Source organism: Xyrauchen texanus, chromosome 13, assembly GCF_025860055.1.
Source record: "Xyrauchen texanus isolate HMW12.3.18 chromosome 13, RBS_HiC_50CHRs, whole genome shotgun sequence".
NCBI classification, from domain to species: Eukaryota; Metazoa; Chordata; class Actinopteri; order Cypriniformes; family Catostomidae; genus Xyrauchen; species Xyrauchen texanus.
In genome coordinates this window covers 44,497,934-44,516,373 of record NC_068288.1, presented here as the reverse complement: position 1 = coordinate 44,516,373, position 18,440 = coordinate 44,497,934, and the positions used below count along the sequence as shown (strand labels likewise).

Genomic DNA, 18,440 nt, shown 5'->3' with positions numbered 1-18,440 from the left:
TGTGTGTGTATGTATATGTGTGTGTGTGTTTATGTATGTGTGTGTGCATGTGTATATATATGTGTGTGTATGTGTGTGTGTGTATGTATGTGTGTGTATATATATGTATATATGTGTGTGTGTGTGTGTATGTATATATGTGCGTGTGTGTGTATATATGTGTGCATGCATTTGTGTGTGTGTGTGTGTATATGCGCGTTTGTGTGTGTGTGTGTGTATATATATATGCGCGTCTGTGTGTGTGTGTGTGTATATGCGCGTCTGTGTATGTGTGTATATATATATGTGCGCGTGTGTATGTATATATATATGTGCGCGTGTGTAGGTGTGTATATATATATGTGTGTGTGTGTGTATGTATGTGTGTGTGTATGTATGTGTGTGGGTGTATGTATATATATGTGTGTGTGTGTGTGTATATATATATATATATGTGCGTGTGTGTATGTGTATATATATATGTATATATAAACTCATTTGCTATCCACCTTGATAATTTTTGCATTAAAATAACTTTTAATTTTTCATTAAAAATGGCACTTACAGCTAAAGACTCCAAAGCGGATTGATTGGAGAAGATTTTGAACCTGAAAAAAGAAAAGCCGTTTTTAATAAATGTCTACGTTAAATGCTAATCTGATGTCAAATATGGTTTAATGTTTACATCAGTGGGTTTCAACTGGTTTTGCTAGTTTTGGTCACGGATGAGGGCATGACACACCCTATCCATATTGGCTTCTGTCGAATTTGGCTAGCTTCTACCAAGTGACAGAATATGCGAGAAAATACTGCTTTGCGTTTAAGCGTTTAAAAATTGATGAGCCTATTTAAGCTAAAATTGTCATAGCAGCACCACATAATGACGTGGTAGTTAATCAATTGTGTTATTCATCTCACATTTGTTTTCTGACACTATCAGAGGTCGGTTTTGTTGATTGAAAACTCAATAGGTCATTAAGCTTAACCTCATGTGTTTGGTAGAATACTGAACTCGCTTTTAGCGCCACACAGTGGACATTTCACCTCGGTAATGCAACCTGCAATCATGCAAGAACCCACGTGATATAATTTAGCAGTAATGCAGCCACCATGGGAGATCAGGATGTCAATTATGCATTTCATTGCATTCGATTATTTGCATTAAACATTGTTTTTCTCTGCTGTCCACGACCCTATCGCAACAGACCAGCCACTGATGTATGTGTTATTTTTACCTCCTCAGATCTAAATGGATGGCCAGGCGCTTGCCCTTCATGGACACTTTCGCATTGAATTTGGCTTCCTAAAACAAGGCAAAATACTTATATACACGGTGAAAGTTTAAAACAACGCTTCATGATGACACTATTCGTTGGATTGTGTAAAGCGGGTGTATTGTTGTTTGTTCTCACCATGGTCATGCTGCTGAGCTGGACTGGTGCTTTTCCAGGCGGGAGAACCAAAATTTTGACATTAGTGTTGACGGCCACGCTGGCACCAGATGTCTTGATGGTGGATCGAGGGGGAGCGGTGACTTCAAACTCCAGTGACATAGGATGCTCGATTAGAGCCGGGTCCTGACAAAGCAAAGAAAACACAAAGAAAGGAATATCCAATTAATTCTATCATATATATATGACTGTGTCATCTTGGACTTACAGTGACACCTAGTGGTGTGGATGCTGCATCATTCAAAGCCAATAGATTTCAGTTACTGATTCTGCATAAAGCTGCGTTCACACACAGCGACAAAACGACCTCATCTCATTCATTTTCAATGAGAGCTGGCGACTTCTGGCAACACGAGCAATGGCGACCGGATTTGGCCATGTCCAGCGACAAAGTTTAGAAATGTTTAACTTTATGTAAATGAAGAGTGGTGCGACAGCCAATATGAGAGAAGATGGAAGAGCTCACTTGATCCTAATATTTTAATAATAACATTCATTGTAAAGAAACAGTGCTGTTTAGACTCCATACACACCGCTAGCGACCGCCAGACACTGGCGACATGCAGTGACAAAGTAGCTGGCACTGTGTACGCAGCGGCTCATTTTAGCTTATCGTGGCCCATTCGGCCCGTTTCGCGGCTGACCCACTGGCACGCTCAGTTCTACCGATGGCCAGTCTGCACCTGATCGGCCCCAAAGTGCATCGGCCCACCGGGAAAATAGCCCTGAATGTGTCCAATAACAAGACACTTTCTGAGATTAAGCAAGAAGTATTCAGCTGGTCATGTGATTCTAAAATGGCAGCCTCCATGAGGGCACCCCTCCCCATGTAGAATAAAACAGCTTTTATAAGGTGGTGGTGCAGTGGGATAAAGCACTAAACTGTTAAGCAGAAAGTTGCTGGTTCGATCCCCACAGCCAACACCATTGTGTCCTTGAGTAAGACACTTAACTCCAGGTTGCTCCGGGGGGATTGTCCCTGTAATAAGTGCACTGTAAGTCGCTTTGGATAAAAGCGTCTGCCAAATGTATAAATGTAAATGTAAATAAGGTTACTGTGAGTGCTCATGATTTTAGCCATTTGTTTCAAAATTACAATGAAGGTGTCCCCATTCACTTCCACTGTAAGTGCTTCACTGTAACCTCGAATTTTGCTTTTTTTTTAAAGAAAAGGAGGGACAAGTCGAAAACTTTTTTGGAGTAAATTAACATTATGTCACAAATGCTGTCGATTGAGCTTCACTTGTATTGAACCCGGAACATTCCTTTAAAGTTATACAAACAAATATCATAAATGTTACTTGCCAGAATCATGATTGTGCCAAAGTAGGTAGTCCTGAGGAGCATCTCCAAATCCTTTGACATCTGAAATTAATTAAACAATAGCTTTTTGCATTTTTTACTTATTCATTTGAAACCTGTTAGCAAAGTTTTGCTCTTACCCGTTCGTTTGCTATCTGCATCTGGAACAGTCCACCTTTGTAGTAAGAGTAGAGTCCACTGTCGAAGAAGTACTCTGACAGTGCTAGATAGATCATACGGTCATACTCTCTCACGACAGGATTCACTGCGTAGTTCACCAGTGTATCGCTCTCGTTTTTAAGATAGTAAAACATGCCCTGAATAGACCAGAGGTAGATAAAGCCATAAAACATTTAACTGTGTGCTTGTTTCAATGGTACAACAAAAAGTACCATGTTTTTTTGACATGGACCATGGTAATCCCATTGTATCATTTGAAGTACCTTGGAGAACCGTGTAAATTACATGATAATCATTCAGTGTCATGGTAAATATAAAAGTACTATACTTTCACCAAGTTTTTGAGCATATGTACCATGTTAGTCCCATGGTGTTGTTTTAAGTAGCATGGAGTACCATGTAAACAGCACGGTAATCAATCAGTCTCATGGTATAAATCAATGTACCATTGTATTACCATGTTTTTGGACATGTACCATGGTAATCCCATTCCATATTTTGAAGTACCGTGGAGTACAATGATAATATAACTGGCTGTGGCTCAGGTGGTAGAGCGGGTCAGCCACTAATCGCAGGGTTGGTGGTTTGAATCCTGGCCCACAGGACTCCACATGCCGAAGTGTCCTTGAGCAAGACACTGAACCCAAATTGCTCCCAATGGCAGGCTAGCGCCTTACATAGCAGCTCTGCAGCCATTGGTGTGCGAATGGGTGAATGAGTCACAGTGTAAAGGGCTTTGAATACTGTTAAGGTTAAAAAGGCGCTATATAAGTGCAGACCATTTACCATTTTACCATGGTATTACCATGTTTTTGGACATGTACTGTGGTAATATCTTGGTATTTTATGAAGTAACTTGGAGTACCATGTAAACAGCATTCAATATTCAATTCAACACCACAGTATATACAAAAGTACTATGGTATTACCATGTGTTTTTGGTAAATTAACCATGGTAAACCCATGGTATCCTTTGAAGCATCTTGGAGTACCTTGGAGTGGTGGTGGTGGCATAGTGGGTTAAAGCACAGAACTGGTAAGCAGAAGTTTGCCGGTTTGACCTCCACAGCCACCTCCATTGTGTTCTTGAGCCAGGCACTTAACTCCATGTTGCTCCGGGGGAATTGTCCCTGTAATAAGTGCACTGTAGACCAATCAACCACAGTATTAAAACCATCTGCCTCTCCTGCTGCCTCTCGTGCCGCCCTCGTTCTGCCAAAATGGCGCCAAGCCGCACAAATCTTCTCACCACAATTGTACAGAGTGGTTATTTGTGTTACTGTAGACTTTGTCGATTCGAAGCATTTGGCGTTTCCATCTGCAGAACTGCCGCACACGGGATGTTTTTTGTTTTTGGCACCATTCGGAGTAAATTCTAAGAGACTGTTGTGTGTGAAAATCCCGGAAATACTCAAACCAGCCCGTCTGGCACCAACAATTATCCATGTGATTATCTAATCAGCCAATCATGTGGCTGCAGTGCATAAAATCATGCAGATAAGGGTCAGGAGCTTCAGTTAATGTTCACATCAACCATCAGAATGGGGGAAAATGTGATCTCAGTGATTTGGACCGTGGCATGATTGTTGGTGCCAGACGGGCTGGTTTGAGTATTTCTGTAACTGCTGATCTCCTGCGATTTTCACACACAACAGTCTCTAGAATATATAGACACAACAAAAAACTAAAAACAACCAATGAGCATCAGTTCTGTTCACGAAAACGCCTTGTTGATGAGAGAGGTCAACAGAGAATGGCCAGACTGGTTTGAACTAACAAAATCTATGGGAACTCAGATAACCACTCTGTACAATTGTGGTGAGAAGAATAACATCTCTGAATGCTGTTCTGAGAAGCGGGTTGGCGCTGTTTTGGCAACACGAGGGGGACCTACACAATATTAGGCAGGGGGTTTTAATGTTGCGGCTGATCGGTGTAAGTGGCTTTGGATAAAAGCATCTGCCAAATGCGTAAATGTAAATGTAAATACCATGGTACATAATCCTTACCATCTGACTCCATCACTCCATAGCACTTTATTAAAGGTTACTTCTTAATACACATTAAATTCAGTAATTGGTCATCTGCCACTCACCCTAAAATCCATATCAAGACTACTTTCTGTCACCACAGGGTCACTCAACAGTGAGTAATCGATTCCAACGTAATTGTCCACATCTGAGCGCACTGAACGAGAGAAAACACATTCCGTCAAATACACATCTCATATGTCTCGATATGTCAACTCGGGCAGATCATGATGTCACAACATTTTAACAAGTTCTCGAACCTGGGATTGTTTCCAGGAATTGATTAACCAAAACCAGTGCTGCGTGATCCAAGGCAGGACAAATCTGGCACAGAAATATGCAAAAAGTTAATTTTTAAGCTATGTTAAGAGTACAATCTTGTTAAAAAATACATTAAATAATACATCAATGGTGGTTTGCTGGTTTAGTCTGTCTCTCAGTATGGCGATACTGGTGTTTGGCTGGTCTAGTTGGTCCCCACCTAGTCTCCCAACCAGACCAGCTGAAAAGTGCCAAAAACTCCTTTCAAACCATCAAGCCAGACCAACAAACCATCTTAAGTTGGTTTAAGGTGGGTGGGGGTGGGGTTCAGGAAAAACAAAACAAACCTGTTTATTTAAGATGAAGCGCATTCCTGTAGTCAGGAACGTTGCGATGAAGTCATAAACCCTCCTGTGAACATTTTGTGGTACATAAGAATATGAACCTATCACAGAGATGTTCTCAACAAAGCAAATCAAACTCAAAGTTCAGTCTGCATATGGAGTCAAGTACCCAAGGGTCCCGCTAAATCTTGCCCTCATCTTGGCAATGGTCGCGTCACAAGTGATGTTGGAGATCTTCAGACGGCCCTCCTGGTCTCGGCTGAGATGGAGAGCTGTGAAGATGTTAACACCTTCTGCTGAGGCATTGATCGCTCCTTCATCATAACTAATGAAGAGAAAAGACCTACTTTAGGAAGAACAACTCATCTGTTGAGGTGAGAGACAAGAAAAGTGTCTTCGAAACATTGACGTTGACGTTGAGGTGATATGCTTGTGTACCCTTACAAATAGTCTAGAGTTCTGGAAAATTTGCCGCTAATTTGCCACTCTTGTGTGAGTGATTAAAAAAGTTTTACTCCTAAAGATATTAATTGTAATTTTTAAACATATGGATAAAATCACGAGCACTCACAGTAACCTTATAAAAGCTGTTTTATTCTACATGGGGGAGGGGTGCCCTCGTGGAGGCTGCCATTTTAGAATCACATGACCAGCTGAATACTACTTGCTTAATATCAGTAACCGTCTTGTTATTGGACACGTTAAATTATATCAATCATGGCTGATTGTGAATAGTGAATTTCTACAATGGCATCTGTAACTGAAAACAATTGATTTTGACTGGTGCTGCATCCACACCACTAGGTGTCACTGTAAGTCCAAGATGCCACGAACAAAATGCTACTGAGTGCAGCTCTTCGCCAGTACTGGTGATATTGCAACAAACCTTTGGCAGCAATCGACAATATGCCACTACATACAAACACTTCTGTGGCAAACGTGGCAACAATTAATTGTTTCCTCCAAAGCTCCTTAGCATGTGAAAACAAACAGTGGCAAGTTTGCAGCAAATTTGCCCAAAGGGTACTCCTAAAAACTGACACCGCTAACCATTAGCATATAGATATATTTAAAATTGGCACAAAGTTTTGATGACTCATCTTCTTTGCAAGGGTGTATACCAATTTTGGTCAAATAAAATGCTTTCTAGAATGAGAATATCTCGTCCCCTAATTTAAAAACTCTACCTATGGCTAGTAATAGCAAGTAGCACAACAAGGCTTTTCCATGTGTCTTCAGTTATATTAATGCTCATATTTTATTTTATTTTCCAACCATCAATGGGTTCCAATGTTAGTGCCTTTTATGTTGAAAGTGTCTAATGCATTTCTAAAATGCAGTGTCACATGGTCGTCTGAATAATCTCCGCTCCACAGGTCAATTGCCAGGATGTCTTCATTTCGGCCAAAATACGGGACATAAAAGCTCATATGGGACAGTTGGCAATCCGACATTCGTGTGTCTTTGTTTGCGCTAATATCTGTGCTTTAGACCATTTCATGGAGTCTTTAAAAAGTCCCGTAACAAGTCCATTTTCGGGTTTTCAAGGGTCTACATTAAAGGCCAAACATCATCCCAGCAGAGGGGAATCATTTAGTAGACGCACAAGTTTTCTGAGCAGCTGTTTGCAACCAAGAGTGATAACCAAATCTGAAGAGATGAACATTTTAGACTCACAAGAGCCAGTAAAGGATGCGTCTCTGGAAGTTTAGGGTGATGGAGGAGTTCTGGACCTCGAAGATCAGCCCAACATCAGGCTGGAAGCGCAGGTCAGAATTCAGGTCCAACTTGGTTATCTTCACACTAAACCAAAATTTGATTAGAATTAAAGGCCTGATATATGAACTCTTAACTCTATATCGCTAGAATAGATGATTTTGGTGTCAGGTATTAAGTGTGAGGAATTAACATACTCTTTGATGGTGTATTGGAAACGGCCCTCGGCTCCACTCATCTCTGGGATACTGATGTTACTCAACTCTTCTTCTACAAACTTCTTCGTCTGGTACTTCACTGAAACGGGTCAAAAAGAGGTCAATCTGAGACTTGAATTAACTAGCACAACTATATATTGAATAACCATCACAACTATATATACATAACCGCAAACAGCAATTATCGGGGTCCAAGCACATGTGAAGAGAACATGACCAAACTTGCCAAATTTGAAAAAAATTGATCTTGTGGATACAGTTGCTTTGGTGTCAACATTCACCTACTTTGATGACAGTTACAGCATCCTCGTGCAACAGAAATTAATGAAATTTGGCACGTGCCCTCAGAATCTCGTCTTGTCCATGTGTACTTAGTTTTGTTATATTTGTATGTTGCGCTTACAAGATACAGGCCACATCCAAAAACGCGTTGGCTCATAACATACACTCACCTAAAGGATTATTAGGAACACCTGTTCAATTTCTCATTAATGCAATTATCTAATCAACCAATCACATGGCAGTTGCTTCAATGCATTTAGGGGTGTGGTCCTGGTCAAGACAATCTCCTGAACTCCAAACTGAATGTCAGAATGGGAAAGAAAGGTGATTTAAGCAATTTTGAGCGTGGCATGGTTGTTGGTGCCAGACGGGCCGGTCTGAGTATTTCACAATCTGCTCAGTTACTGGGATTTTCACGCACAACCATTTCTAGGGTTTAAAAAGAATGGTGTGAAAAGGGAAAAACATCCAGTATCGCGGCAGTCCTGTGGGCAAAAATGCCTTGTTGATGCTAGAGGTCAGAGGAGAATGGGCCGACTGATTCAAGCTGATAGAAGAGCAACTTTGCCTGAAATAACCACTCGTTACAACCGAGGTATGCAGCAAAGCATTTGTGAAGCCACAACACGCACAACCTTGAGGCGGATGGGCTACAACAGCAGAAGACCCCACCGGGTACCACTCATCTCCACTACAAAAAGGAAAAAGAGGCTACAATTTGCAAGAGCTCACCAAAATTGGACAGTTGAAGACTGAAAAAATGTTACCTGGTCTGATGAGTCTCGATTTCTGTTGAGACATTCAGATGGTAGAGTCAGAATTTGGCGTAAACAGAATGAGAACATGGATCCATCATGCCTTGTTACCACTGTGCAGGCTGGTGGTGGTGGTGTAATGGTGTGGGGGATGTTTTCTGGGCACACTTTAGGCCCCTTAGTGCCAATTGGGCATTGTTTAAATGCCACGACCTACCTGAGCATTGTTTCTGACCATGTCCATCCCTTTATGGCCACCATGTCCCCATCCTCTGATGGCTACTTCCAGCAGGATAATGCACCATGTCACAAAGCTCGAATCATTTCAAATTGGTTTCTTGAACATGACAATGAGTTCACTGTACTAAAATGGCCCCCACAGTCACCAGATCTCAACCCAATAGAGCATCTTTGGGATGTGGTGGAACGGGAGCTTCGTGCCCTGGATGTGCATCCCACAAATCTCCATCAACTGCAAGATGCTATCCTATCAATATGGGCCAACATTTCTAAAGAATGCTTTCAGCACCTTGTTGAATCAATGCCACGTAGAATTAAGGCAGTTCTGAAGGCGAAAGGGGGTCAAACACAGTATTAGTATGTGTTCCTAATAATCCTTTAGGTGAGTGTATAAAGATGCAAATGATCAACTGACAAATCAACTGATGCCACTCACAAACCAATACTGTTATAATCAATCAAGTTCGAGTATTGTCAGATGTCTTACACATCTCCAGTCCTCTGGCTGTAATACGTATCTTGCATCCAGGCGGTTCTGCTGAAGTCATTGTGACGAGAGACAGTAGAAAGATGACAGAGACTTCAAACACTCCCATGATTCCTCAGTAGACCTGAAAATATAAATTTAACCTAGTGAGAAAAAACAGAGATGCAAGGAATTAGACAGACCAAAAGGCCAAGAACAAATGCAATTTTCTGTCAAATAATAATGTTTTTTAGACAGATATATAGTATAGTAGATATTCTATATGTTTCTATATCCAACTCAGTTTACAAGTTACTTTTTTTTTCCTCATTTCTTGGCTCACTCATTGAAAAATCAATAAATTATTCTCTCATTTTTCATTGTCAACATGTGAAAGAGTGATGGCATTAAATATCACACCTGATCTCTCAAAAAAGAGCCTATTTTTAAGATTTAGGCATTTTAGTTTCATAACAAATTGCATCAAGTTGCATCATTCTGTCAAATTGAACTGTGTAATATTTAACAAATGTAAATTAATAAAGCATAAAATATTTAATAATAATAATAATAATACACTTTATTTTTTATAGCGCCTTTAAGGAAGCCTATCAAGGCACTTTAGATAGAAAGGACAAATACAATTTAAATGTTCAAAAAAATTATTACAGAGCTTAATACATATAGAAAAAAACATGCACAAAACAACTAATGATAAAACACATTAAATAAAATTAAAGTAATAAATTAATTGAGTACAATATTTTCAATTAATTCAAAAAGCCTCCCGGAAAAGATAAGCTTTAAGATATTATTTAAATTCACTAAAAACTGAACTTCTCCAAGTTCTGAGGGGGGAAGAGTTACATCGTTTCCATTTTGCTTTATTTGATTTAATTAAAGATTACTCAATTCAGTTTGATGGAATTCTCTTGAGAAATTGACATTTTGAGAAAATCTTAAAATGAATCTTTGAGACTGACCATAACTAGTGAAGACAAGGCAAATGTTTTTATTAATATCAATTTATTATCAGTTCATATTGTCCCAGTTCATATTTGATTTGTATATTTTTTTAAAGATCTTGGAAATAATTAAGAAATGTAAGTGTAAGAAATTTGTAAACAAATCTGAGAATTTTACAAATTCTAAAAAACATTTTTTATTTTTTTTTTTTTTTGAAATAATGTAGTGCAATGCAAATCTAAAACTACTGGACTTGAAAATCCTTCTGCATTTATCCATTTTAAAAGATCACATCAGAGTTAACTGATCCTATGACAAATAAAGTCCAGTGAGGTCGCAGCTTCTCTGTCTCTCTGGCTTCTACCCCCAATTTCTGCTTCCCTGCACAGTCCTGCACCAAAAAGCTTCACTAGTGCAACAACAGTCAAATAAATGCTGATGGCAGAATATATTTGCACAGCAAAGCATATAAGAGAATTGTCTTGCCTTTCAGGTGTATGTTCGAAAATATACAGCTCAAGAAGTCCAAGCGTGTTCTCTCTCGTCTCTGCAGTGTGTGTGAAGTATGTATCTATGTGCGTGTGTGCTTATGGTGCATAGAAGAGAGGGTTTGCCTGTCGTCTGAATGGACAACAGAGGAGAGGGTGGGAGGGAGGGAGAGAGAGAGAGAGAGAGAGAGAGATGGATGGATGGATGGATGGATGGATGCTGTATACTCACGGTATCCTCCATGAAAACAAAAATACTTAAAAAATTGTTTTTTAAAATGGTGCCAGGGTGCTCTGGGTGGTTGTCAGGGCATTGCAATGCAGTTCTAAGGTGTTCTGAGTAGGTTTAGTGTGCTGTTTTCTGGTTTCTTGGGTGTTTTGGGTGGTTGCTAGGCCATTGCTAAAGGTTTTGAAGTGTTTTTTTTTTTTTTTTTGGCATGCTACTTTGTGGTTCCAAGGACATTGCTAACGTTTTGAGTGTTTTTAGTGCATTGCTATTTGGTTTTAGGGTGTTCTGGGTGGTTGCTAGGGCCTTGCTAAAGTTTTCGCAGTGTTTTTTTGTGTGTATCACAATGTGTTTCCCATATTCTGGGTGATTGCTTGGGCATTGCTAAAAATTTCTGTCTGTTTTTAGCACGTTGCTATGTGGTTCCTAGGGTGTTCTGGATGGTTACTGGGGTATTGCTAGGGTATTCTGGGTGGTTGCTAAAGTTTTCCGAATGATTTTAATTCATTGCTATGTGGTTCCTAGGGTTGTCTGGATGGTTGCTAGGGTATTCTGAGTGGTTGCTATGTCATTTCTAAAGTTTTCACAGTGTTTCAGTGCATTGTTATGTGGTTCCTAGGGTGCTCTCAGTGGTTGCTAGGGCATTGCTATGGCTTTTTTGATGGTTGCTAGGGTATTCTGAGTGGTTGCTCTGTCATTTCTAAAGTTTTCACAGTGTTTCAGTGCATTGTTATGTGGTTCCTAGGGTGAGCTCAGTGGTTGCTAGGGCATTGCTATGGTTTTTTTGATGGTTGCTAAAGTTCCCAGGGTTGTCTGAATGGTTGCTATGTAATTCTGAGTGGTTGCTATGTCATTTCTAAAGTTTTCACAGTGTTTCAGTGCATTGTTATGTGGTTCCTAGTGTGCTCTCAGTGGTTGCTAGGGCATTGCTATGGTTTTTTTGATGGTTGCTAAAGTTCCCAGGGTTATCTGGATGGTTGCTAGGGTATTCTGAGTGGTTGCTATGTCATTTCTAAAGTTTTCACAGTGTTTCAGTGCATTGTAATGTGGTTCCTAGTGTGCTCTCAGTGGTTGCTAGGGCATTGCTATGGTTTTTTTGATGGTTGCTAAAGTTCCCAGGGTTGTCTGAATGGTTGCTAGGGTATTCTGAGTGGTTGCTATGTCATTTCTAAAGTTTTCACAGTGTTTAAGTGCATTGTAATGTGGTTCCTAGGGTGCTCTCAGTGGTTGCTAGGGCATTGCTATGGTTTTTTGATGGTTGCTAAAGTTCCCAGGGTTGTCTGGATGGTTGCTAGGGTATTCTGAGTGGTTGCTCTATCATTTCTAAAGTTTTCACAGTGTTTCAGTGCATTGTAATGTGGTTCCTAGGGTGCTCTCAGTGGTTGCTAGGGCATTGCTATGGTTTTTGATGGTTGCTAAAGTACCCAGGGTTGTCTGAATGGTTGCTATGTAATTCTGAGTGGTTGCTATGTCATTTCTAAAGTTTTCACAGTGTTTCAGTGCATTGTTATGTGGTTCCTAGTGTGCTCTCAGTGGTTGCTAGGGCATTGCTATGGTTTTTTTGATGGTTGCTAAAGTTCCCAGGGTTATCTGGATGGTTGCTAGGGTATTCTGAGTGGTTGCTATGTCATTTCTAAAGTTTTCACAGTGTTTCATTGCATTGTAATGTGGTTCCTAGTGTGCTCTCAGTGGTTGCTAGGGCATTGCTATGGTTTTTTTGATGGTTGCTAAAGTTCCCAGGGTTGTCTGAATGGTTGCTAGGGTATTCTGAGTGGTTGCTATGTCATTTCTAAAGTTTTCACAGTGTTTAAGTGCATTGTAATGTGGTTCCTAGGGTGCTCTCAGTGGTTGCTAGGGCATTGCTATGGTTTTTTGATGGTTGCTAAAGTTCCCAGGGTTGTCTGGATGGTTGCTAGGGTATTCTGAGTGGTTGCTCTATCATTTCTAAAGTTTTCACAGTGTTTCAGTGCATTGTAATGTGGTAGGGTGCTCTCAGTGGTTGCTAGGGCATTGCTATGGTTTTTGATGGTTGCTAAAGTACCCAGGGTTGTCTGAATGGTTGCTATGTAATTCTGAGTGGTTGCTATGTCATTTCTAAAGTTTTCACAGTGTTTCAGTGCATTGTTATGTGGTTCCTAGTGTGCTCTCAGTGGTTGCTAGGGCATTGCTATGGTTTTTTGATGGTTGCTAAAGTTCCCAGGGTTGTCTGGATGGTTGCTAGGGTATTCTGAGTGGTTGCTCTATCATTTCTAAAGTTTTCACAGTGTTTCAGTGCATTGTAATGTGGTTCCTAGTGTGCTCTCAGTGGTTGCTAGGGCATTGCTATGGTTTTTTGATGGTTGCTAAAGTTCCCAGGGTTGTCTGAATGGTTGCTAGGGTATTCTGAGTGGTTGCTATGTCATTTCTAAAGTTTTCACAGTGTTTAAGTGCATTGTAATGTGGTTCCTAGGGTGCTCTCAGTGGTTGCTAGGGCATTGCTATGGTTTTTGATGGTTGCTAAAGTTCCCAGGGTTGTCTGGATGGTTGCTAGGGTATTCTGAGTGGTTGCTCTATCATTTCTAAAGTTTTCACAGTGTTTCAGTGCATTGTAATGTGGTAGGGTGCTCTCAGTGGTTGCTAGGGCATTGCTATGGTTTTTGATGGTTGCTAAAGTACCCAGGGTTGTCTGAATGGTTGCTATGTAATTCTGAGTGGTTGCTATGTCATTTCTAAAGTTTTCACAGTGTTTCAGTGCATTGTTATGTGGTTCCTAGTGTGCTCTCAGTGGTTGCTAGGGCATTGCTATGGTTTTTTTGATGGTTGCTAAAGTTCCCAGGGTTGTCTGGATGGTTGCTAGGGTATTCTGAGTGGTTGCTCTATCATTTCTAAAGTTTTCACAGTGTTTCAGTGCATTGTAATGTGGTTCCTAGTGTGCTCTCAGTGGTTGCTAGGGCATTGCTATGGTTTTTTTGATGGTTGCTAAAGTTCCCAGGGTTGTCTGAATGGTTGCTAGGGTATTCTGAGTGGTTGCTATGTCATTTCTAAAGTTTTCACAGTGTTTAAGTGCATTGTAATGTGGTTCCTAGGGTGCTCTCAGTGGTTGCTAGGGCATTGCTATGGTTTTTTGATGGTTGCTAAAGTTTCGGAATGTATTTATTACGTTGCTATGTGGTTCCTTGAATCCTCTCGGTGGTTGCTAGGGCTTTGCTAAAGGTTTTGAGCGTTTTTAGGGCATTGCTAACATCCACCAATGTGAAAATCATGAGACTCATTGCTTTAAAAAGTCACAGCACTCCTCTCCTCAACAAGCCACATGATATGAGGGATCATTCATGTCTATAGCGATACGGTCCACAAACAGTACGGAACGAATTATGAGCTGAATATTAATACTTACGGTCTGAGTTTGTTCAAAACTGAAAAATAGTTCAAGTGATGCAAACACCACTACAAAATATCTGAGCACATCCAACAAAAATAATATCCATAGAGAAGCAGTAAATGTAGTCAACAGCATGAAAGAGGCCGCTCTCTTGGAGATCACATGTGTGTGTGCAGTGCGCTCGAGGCAGCTGTCTTTAGTCACCCAGATATAACCATTGGGAACATACAGGACCAAAACAAACTGTCCCACAAATGGGTTTCTTAAGGTCGTTGACCCCAGAGCCATGCTTCAAAAAAGATGCTCTCAGGCAAGCGGAAAGATTTCACAAATGCCTCATTAATTTTGTACAAAACCCTGCGGTTTGCTTTTTAAGCATCCAGAGGTAATTACAGCTCGGACACAAATCTTGTAAATATCTTTTAGTGAATGCATTGTTCTTGTCCAACACCGATCGGTGACCTTTGGCACAAATGATGCTCGATGAAGCTCGATGAAGTCTTTACGTTTCAAGAAGGATGAAGAAGTTCTTTGTGAAACATAAATGTTTTTAACATAAATCAAGGACATAATCATAACATCATTCTCCATTGTAAGTGCATGCTACTTCCCTGTGCTAATATTTGTTTATATTTAGACTGTTCCTAACAAGTGTTCTCGGACACAAGGTGCTGTTTGCTTTGAGAATGGAGCAGGTTACTATAGTTCACCAACACAAGATTGCTTCTCTAGGTCAATACCCCAAAATACCCCAAATTGGTGAAACAATGTTACAAAATACAGCAAAAAAGACAAAGTTTGCATTCGTGTTCAAGTAATTTGTTATAAAACATGTTTTGTTCAAACTACATAATACAGCAATGCAAGCATGTGTTTAAATGTATTTATTTTTAGGAAATAATTTAACTTCCAAAATAAATTTCTTAAATAGTTTTTTTTTTTTTTTTTTTACATAAAAAAATATGTTAACATTCTTAAAACAAGATATATTTAATTTAGAAACACAATTACAGTACATTAGATATTGTGCCTTGTTTTTGGAGAAATGGAACAAAATTTAGAAACGTTTATTCTTATAACAAGAAATAAATATTTGCCAATGGGGTAAGGAAAAAAAAGCTTTATTAAAAGGGGAAACAAGTTTATTTTTCTTACCCCGTTGGCAAAGAGTTTAGATTCTAAACTTCCTAAAAATAATAATAATAATAATAATAATAATAATGAGAAGCAGAATGCATAAGATATTAAGTCTTGTTTGCAGAGAAATTGAACCATATTTTGTGTGGTTTATATTTACAAAAAGAAAAATATATTTGCTAATGGGATAAGAAAAATAAACTTGTTTTCTATTTGAATCAGTTTTTGTCTTACCCCACTGGCAAATTTATTTTCTTGTTATATGCATAAACGTTACAAAATGATGTTAGATTTATCTGAAAACAAATAAAATATTTCTTATTTAATTTTGCCTATTTGGAATGCCCAATTCCCAATGCGCTCTAAATCCTGGTGGTGACTCGCCTCAATCCGGGTTGCGGATGACAAATCTCAGTTGCCTCAATATGTACAATTTATATTATGTGCACCCCCAGCTTTTATTTATTATTATTTATTAATTTTTAATGTATTTTGTTGTTGACTGTTACTTTTTACTGTACTGTTTTGAGCAACAATAAAAAATTACAAAAAAATAAAATAAAAGAATCTCAGTTGCCTCCACGTTTGAGATCATCAATCCGCGCATCTTATCACGTGACTTGTTGAACACGTTACCGCGGAGACGTAGCGCGTGTGGACACTTCATGCTATTCTTCGCTGTGTACACGCACAACTCACCACTTGCCCCACCGAGAGCGAGCACATTATCCCAAATAGCACACTTCAACTTTGTGGTCTTCCTCTGAGTGCAGACTTTGATGATGTAAAAGAGTGCAGACCGATGTGGCATTAGTCAGCAAGTCCATGAGGGGGCGTGATTGGTAAAAGTGTGGATACATGTTTTTATTTACATGCAGTTTTACAAATTATTATTTAAAAAAAAGTCATGGCATTGATAGAAAGGGTAAAGGAACACACTTTAACTATTGAATATTTGTTTTTATTAAATAATTTCAAGCAACACACTGACAATACAGCATTAATTGAACAGATAATAAAGAACCTCTGAAAAACAAAGTGCACATTAGACTTAAGCAACAAACATTCATTGTTTTATATCTTTAGAGAACAAATAAACATTATTCAGTCAGATGGATGGTTACAGCTTACACGTTCAAATGTATAGATAGAACATACCACCATATATTCGCAAAAATAGTTATAAAATACACACCGCCACAGTTCTGCATTTAGAAATAGCACTGTTCGAACGACTGTTGCTATATCAATAATTACAAGCAATCTTACAAGCTACAGCCATGTGCATTAAATTATTCTTTCCTGTCTTGATATTTTAGAGACTCACAACGATTCTAAAACCTTATTTGAAACAACAATAACAATTAATTGAATATGAGTTATTCCATATCTCTGGAAAATTAAAAAGACTTAAAAGTGATTCTATATACCCATAAAAAGCAAGTGATCCGTCGTTGACAATCAGGAAAAAGTCTTGTCGGCCATGTTTTTGCCTTCTGATTGGTCTGTCGCAACGCCGTGAGCCCGAAGCAGTGCGTGCTTCGATGAAGACCACATTGAGGGCACTCGCGAGAACACTCGCAAGCCCTAAAATCACAAATGGGACACACTATGGACTTGTATACGTCACAAGAATGCGTAACTGAAGGCCATGAGTCCACAAGTCCACATGAAGTGCGCCATTTGGAACAGGGCCTATAGTGACCACGAGGAGGTTACCCCATGCAACTCTACCCTCCTTAGCAACCGGGCCAATTTGGTTGCTTAGGAGACCTGGCTGGAGTCACTCAGCCCGCCCTGGATTCAAACTCACGACTCCAGGTGTGATAGTCAGCGTCAATACTCGCTGAGATATGCAGGTCCCAATGTAATTTAGCCTCTTAATTAAATGTATCTTGTTTTAAGAGTGTTTAGATATTTTTACTGAAAAACAAGAAAATATATATTTTTTTGCAATGACTGTGTTATTATTGATTATTTAACATTATGTAGTTAATCATATAATATAAATACCATAAATGTAGTCATATTTAATAATACATATATATACCACATCATTTTTCACTAAAACCTGGAAATAAACAGAGACATTTCTCATTTTTTTAAATGATTAAGAAATATTTTAGGTTCTGGACTATTTTAGGTTCACTTATTAAAGCTAACCAAATGTGCAATTTAGTAAAAAAATTTACATTCATGTATATATTTGAGTATTTTTTCACTATTTTCAATAGTGGTCTCAGACTTTTGGACACTGAATGATAATAAATGCATTACATAAATATTTTGCATTGCAGATTTAGTCAAACTAACATACAAGCTACAATCTACAATTGTAATCTGATTTCACAATTGGTTCTCTATAAAATCTCCCTTTCTTGACACAGTTACACACTTTGATCAATAAAAAGTCAAAATCTTGGTCCTGGAACTCATGAGGGATGCAAAGTCAATCTGACCAATGCAAATGTCAAAATTAGCTTTAAAGAACCGTAAACGTACCTTCATTTGAGCAACTGTCCCCTTTGAGCGGTGGCATACAATGAATGAAACTATAAACTTTGTACACAATTTGTGCAAGCATAACAGCCTGTTCCAATTCTTTCCTCCCAAATTATGTTTGTCAAAAGCCTTTCACAATAATAAAATACTTACAGTGGTGTGGAAATGCAGGCTGGGTAACCGCACTGTTTCTCAGGTTTAAATAGAAAGCAAATGCATGGCTCATTTTTAATCCTCTCTCTTGTCTCTTGGCTTGGGCTCAATTCGTTCTCACCTCATAGTCAAAGTGTATAAGGGCAGGTTGAGAGTATGTGTGTTCGTCAATTTGTGTGATGTCTTTAACTTTATGCCTACAATAAAGCCAGTATACTAAGTGTGTTGCTGTACGAAGAAAGTATTTAAAATGCAACAATGAATTGTGGCATCTAAATTTTGCTTCATTGTCTTAAAACTGCCTTGAATTTGCCGCATCTCTTAAAATCCACATTATTATGGATGGTTGATACGATGTACATTTTGGAAGTTGACATGTTATA

The 18,440-nt window shown here is 39.1% G+C and overlaps 1 protein-coding gene across 4 annotated transcripts in view; it reads right to left on the bottom strand.

The window, feature by feature from the left end:
* LOC127654162 (phospholipid transfer protein-like) overlaps positions 1 to 18,097 on the bottom strand; it is a 19,108-nt gene extending 1,011 nt beyond the window's left edge. The window contains exons 1-13 of one of the 4 annotated variants that reach the window (XM_052141210.1): positions 17,905 to 18,097; positions 9,246 to 9,369; positions 7,461 to 7,560; positions 7,225 to 7,350; positions 5,717 to 5,872; positions 5,551 to 5,614; positions 5,203 to 5,266; positions 5,008 to 5,099; positions 2,873 to 3,049; positions 2,736 to 2,795; positions 1,392 to 1,556; positions 1,215 to 1,282; positions 545 to 587 (exon numbers count right to left, since the gene is read on the bottom strand). In XM_052141210.1, coding sequence (XP_051997170.1) covers positions 545 to 587; positions 1,215 to 1,282; positions 1,392 to 1,556; positions 2,736 to 2,795; positions 2,873 to 3,049; positions 5,008 to 5,099; positions 5,203 to 5,266; positions 5,551 to 5,614; positions 5,717 to 5,872; positions 7,225 to 7,350; positions 7,461 to 7,560; positions 9,246 to 9,354 — 1,224 coding nt within the window. In that variant the 5' untranslated portion in view covers positions 9,355 to 9,369; positions 17,905 to 18,097. Of the gene's footprint in view, positions 1 to 544; positions 588 to 1,214; positions 1,283 to 1,391; positions 1,557 to 2,735; positions 2,796 to 2,872; positions 3,050 to 5,007; positions 5,100 to 5,202; positions 5,267 to 5,550; positions 5,615 to 5,716; positions 5,873 to 7,224; positions 7,351 to 7,460; positions 7,561 to 9,245; positions 9,389 to 10,676; positions 10,804 to 14,280; positions 14,419 to 17,904 lie in introns of those variants that run through there. The other 3 variants (XM_052141209.1, XM_052141208.1, XM_052141207.1) reach the window with 3 other exon arrangements.
* Positions 18,098 to 18,440: the final 343 nt, after the last annotated feature.